This window comes from Sardina pilchardus, chromosome 4 (assembly GCF_963854185.1).
Source record: "Sardina pilchardus chromosome 4, fSarPil1.1, whole genome shotgun sequence".
Taxonomy (NCBI): domain Eukaryota; kingdom Metazoa; phylum Chordata; class Actinopteri; order Clupeiformes; family Clupeidae; genus Sardina; species Sardina pilchardus.
Genome location: NC_084997.1, coordinates 20,542,555 through 20,547,466, shown reverse-complemented (window position 1 = coordinate 20,547,466; position 4,912 = coordinate 20,542,555). Strand labels below are relative to the sequence as shown.

General features: G+C 40.1%; 1 protein-coding gene across 1 annotated transcript; it reads left to right on the top strand.

Annotated features, from left to right (window-relative positions):
• Nucleotides 1–747: 747 nt before the first annotated feature.
• On the top strand, nucleotides 748–4,207 carry ube2al (ubiquitin conjugating enzyme E2 A, like). Its single transcript, XM_062534510.1, has 6 exons — nucleotides 748–971; nucleotides 1,755–1,835; nucleotides 2,250–2,275; nucleotides 2,494–2,583; nucleotides 2,968–3,056; nucleotides 3,275–4,207. Exons 1-6 carry the CDS (start codon nucleotides 928–930, stop codon nucleotides 3,401–3,403), a joined length of 459 nt encoding a protein of 152 aa, XP_062390494.1. The 5' UTR covers nucleotides 748–927; the 3' UTR covers nucleotides 3,404–4,207.
• The last annotated feature ends 705 nt before the right edge of the window (nucleotides 4,208–4,912 follow it).

Below are 4,912 nucleotides of genomic sequence, written 5' to 3'. Positions count from 1 at the left end.
TAAAATGTTGTATTGCTTTCTCAACCAGCCATGTGCTCATTTGTGGGGAGAAAGACAACCCCAGTGGCTTACTTTGGATGTATGTCAGTCAGTGGTACTGCTGTACCAGTTTTAAAGAACTTGACAACAGCTTGAGTGCGTGTGCAGCCAGGGGAGAGAATGAAGCCGACTACAATGGGTGTAGCCAACGTCAGTGCCTTTAGTTTAAAGTTACACATAAGGCAAGGTAGACATAGTTACACTACAGAGGGTGTGTGCAGAGTGATTTGGTTTAATTTCTCTATTTTCCATACCACAACCAAGTGTTGACGTTCTCCATGCAAATCATGTCTCCATATGTATTAGCACACAGGCCTCCCAACCAATTCAATACTTCACGTGTACACGCACCCACTAGTCACCTGTCGACTGTACCAGCGATACCGACCTTCATCGCTGGGGGTACTTTGACCTCCCTCTACTCTGTGTACGTCATCCTGTTCACGCCCATAACCGGTAAAGACTAAAACATTTGGGTGTACATGCCGGTTAGATTTCTACGCTCAAATATCTAATGGTTCACCGACTTTGGTGTTATTAAAGTTATGTTATTAGTCATGCATTTGCGCAATATATTTACATGACATACGACGTATAACGTAATGCTTCATATTTAGAAATACGAATATCAGAGTATCAGCCCCCTCCATTTGAAATGGTATAGTCCGAAATGCCTTCAAAGTACACAGAGAAAAACCACCTACAGCAGCAACCAGTACATTTGCAGTTGAGGGAGGCGACATCAAGGAGGAAGGGGATACTGTAGTAATTCTAGATAGCTATTGGCCAGTTCTATTAGCTATCGTAATATTATTTTTAGCTGCTGTGTAAACAAGACTCTCTCGGTATTGACATTTATTTGTCTACAGTGTATATACATATTTAGATATGTCTACTCCAGCGAGAAGGCGACTTATGAGAGATTTTAAACGGTGAGTTGTGGAATTTTCAGAGGACTCCGAGCTAGTTTGACGTCGATACATTTAAAGCTAATGTAGCTGTCTGTCCAGATAGCTGGCAAGCTATGTAGCCTTCTGTTCCTCAGCCAGTTTAACGTTTGCGGTATTAACGAGTAACTTAATGGAACATATGTCAGCTGTTCGGGGCAGTTTTTTGTCATGGCGGGGATATGAAGCTAATGTTAAATATCTGGTGTGGTTATATATAGACATTTTAGTGGAATGATATTTAGATGTCTAGTAATTCTCCAGCTATCGTTACTGCTTTGCCGTGTTTCATCTGGTCAACAAATTAACTAGCTTGGGTAGCTTCGCGCTAGCCAGCTAGCTAGTGGTTACATTGCGTTGATGTACGCTAGCTTGCTAAGCAGAGAAGTTATCTACGGATGTAAGTGAGCTAGCACATAGCTGCCGGGGACTCATTTGATTTATCTAAACAGGCTGCGATTATTACACATGTCGTTTTGATTGGACTTGAAAGTAAACATGTGAATGTACCTAGAATTGTATTAACCTAACGGTAGCGTTACTTTAAATTACAAGGTATTCCGACCTTTTGAAATAACGTCAGTGATCAGCGAGTGTTAGCTACGCTAGCGGACATTAGTGTTGAAACAAGGTATTAGTCACTAAACCTTATGTTGGACAGGTTCACCGTAACGGGTATTGGGAGTGAGTACGGGCATGTTTAGACATTTCAGCGAACTGACACGTGGAACTTACGTTATTTTTCTTAAAATGGATGTTGAACCTTAGGCTCCAAGAGGACCCCCCGGCAGGCGTCAGTGGAGCCCCATCTGAGAACAACATAATGGTGTGGAATGCAGTGATATTCGGGTAAGCAAACCCAGGCAATGGGCTTGCATGGATCTGCAGTGCACATCGTTGCCGTTTAAAGGCATATTTGTCGACAGATGGTGTAAGGAACTGCTGTCAGATGGCTGTTGTTTTCAGAGTCAACAAGTCGGCCATTATTAAGCGGTCTCTTGCAGTTAATTAAGCAAATACTCTCCATGTAGCGACTTGATTGACACGATGATCCTTTAGCATTGCTAGGTAGGTTTCTTGTCATGGTAGCCATGCCTGCAGAGATGATCTACAACTTCACACATGTAGCAATATGTGTGTCCTAAATAGAACAGTCTAAATACCATACAAGCAGTCATCTCAGGCTTCTACCATCACTCCCCATTCCTGGGGCTGTTCAGTAAATATTTACACCTTACGTTGTTGTTTTTTTTCTGTGCACAGGCCAGAAGGAACTCCGTTTGAAGACGGTAAGAGAGTGTTGATTTTATGAAGCTTGATAACGTTTTGTTTATATATTTTTTATAAATGACCCTGATGAATGCGTAAGCCGAAACGTTGGTCAATAAAAATCTTGAAGTTCCGAGTGTGCCACGACACTTTTGTTTAAATATAATTTGAGTTTGTCAACTTGAGTGTGACTGTTCTCTCTCTCTTCCTTTCTCTCTCTCTCTCTTCTTCATTTCAGGCACATTTAAACTTACAGTCGAATTCACAGAAGAGTATCCAAACAAACCTCCGACAGTGCGGTTTGTCTCAAAGATGTTTCATCCAAATGGTACATTCCTCTTTTGGCCACTGCTGAGCAGTCCCATGAGCATGACCAATAATGTTTAGGACACATCAGTTTGAGGTTTCCCCTGGAAAATTAGATTTTATTGCAGCACATTCTTGTAAGGTCACAGATTTGCTGCTTGTGATAACGTTGGGCCATCCTCCATGACAAATATTCTGAATAAACAAGGGCTGCTTTGCTTGTTTGCTTTCATGACTTGACTTGTCATGAACACACACACACACACACACACACACAAACTTGCAATTTTAATGTAGATGACATTGTAGAAGGTAGTTGAGGTGGTGTTCTCAATGCAAGCTACATATTAGCTGAGGTGCATCACTATTGATTAACGCTCTGGGGTCTCTGATTATTATCTTTCAGTGTATGCAGATGGGAGTATATGCTTAGACATTCTACAAAATCGCTGGAGCCCAACATATGATGTGTCTTCTATTCTCACTTCAATTCAGGTAAGTTAAGACACGCTAAAGTAAAACCAATGACAAAATGTTAAACATCACAACATTTGTCTTGCAGCAAATGCTGTGTTTTTTTTTGTTATTATTATCTATTATTATTAATATTATTATTATTATTATTATTATATTGATTATTGAGTTATGTTTGTTGGTTTTTAACTGTGAAGACTGATCCCCTTTCTTGATTGTTGTTCATGTCCCTTTTACAGTCCCTGTTAGATGAACCAAACCCGAACAGTCCAGCAAATAGCCAGGCAGCACAGCTTTATCAAGAAAACAAGCGGGAGTATGAGAAACGCGTGTCAGCCATTGTGGAGCAGAGTTGGAGGGACAGTTGACCACGCACACCTGCTAACAAGCTATTGTTTGTTTGTTTTTTCTTTAAATACGAGCTTTGTGTGGGTTTCCAGTTAGTGGGATATATCTCTTGATTTCCCCCCTGCCCTATTTGTTATGATTTTAAGTTTTTATGCACTTTACCTTACTCACTGTGTAGGATTGCGCCTGTTTTCTTTTTTCTTTTTTTTGCCTCAAGTGCTCCCCATCCCCTCTGCTCAATTTGTCTGATCACAGGATGCTTTTTACAAGAATTTAACCTTCAGCTGACTTTGGAGTTGCTCTCTGGTGCAAGAATATTGTGGTACATCACTGACACAGACATCAAATGCTACTTTGCTCCAATCCCAAGGCTGCCTATGTTCTCAACAAAAGGACAGAAGGGGATTCAAAGGATTTTTCTTTTCTTTTTTTTTTTTTTTAAATAGGAAATATGGAATCATGATCCATGGACTGGTTGTGCTATTGTTACAAATCTCCTTTTTTCCAAGAGATATGGGCACCACACCCCCCTCCTCCCAATGGACTGGCAGATACTGGTCTCAGACTAGCCTCGTGGCACTATCACTTATAGATCAAATCTCAGTTCAATGCTTTGTGCACGCCTTAGCCGTATTGAGCTTTGTTACACGCATGAATGCTAGTGACCCCCAATCATATTTCTTACTCACGTGTTTATGGAAACATTTGTCTGAATTTCTGTACAGATTTTGCACTGGTTGTCCATGTCAGGATGGGATTTTTTTCTTTCCAGCACTTGTAAATAATAAAAAAAATAAAAGGCGAAACTACATTTACTATGAAAATATGTCAAATTATTGTTTCAAGGATATTTGTGTGGTGCAGTCAGCATTTGTTATGTAGACATATTAGATTCACAATATGATTTTTTTTTTTTTAAGCAAGACTGAAGTATATTGATTCTGTAAGTGTCTCTTAGCTCCAGTGCTTCAGTGTGTGGACCCCCTGATTAAATATGTGATGTCTTCAGAGCAGCCTAATTTGTTCACTATGATTGTAGTAAGTGAAGTGATATTTTAAAGAGTCACTCGCTGTAGTAGGATGAATTCATTTGCCTGATAACTGTTGAGACCCCCAGCATTAGTTGCATGACTATTTCTTTCAGTTTTTGTAAATATAACCTGAGCTTGGGGGTTAAATTTAGGATAGTCCAGAAGCTTCAGGTGTCAGTTGAACATTTGGGTCAATGGAATACTTGGAATTAGAATACTCTGCAGCTTTGCAAATGAGGGTGTGTGCAGACGATGGGTAGAGTTCCAAGACAAGGATTTAGCAGCTCTGGTTTTGCTCTAAAAAAGATAAAACTACTCAGGCCATTCTGTTCAGATCAGTCATTCAGTTTCAGGTAATATTTTTTTAAAGGATTTAAGTCACAAAGCCTCAAGACAAACCATATTACTACAAAATGGCCATTTCTGCTCAGACCAGAACCCGAGTTTTGCACTTGCCCCTTCCCTGGGTTTTTAACTCTTTTTAGTCCTCAACAAAAA

Bases quoted from the DNA above. Each gene is read 5' to 3' on its own strand.
- ube2al (XM_062534510.1), top strand. From the start codon at position 928: ATGTCTACTCCAGCGAGAAGGCGACTTATGAGAGATTTTAAACG. The intron at 1,836-2,249 runs GTAAGCAAACCC...TTCTGTGCACAG, and splicing joins TGGAATGCAGTGATATTCGG to GCCAGAAGGAACTCCGTTTG. The intron at 3,057-3,274 runs GTAAGTTAAGAC...TCCCTTTTACAG, and splicing joins CTATTCTCACTTCAATTCAG to TCCCTGTTAGATGAACCAAA.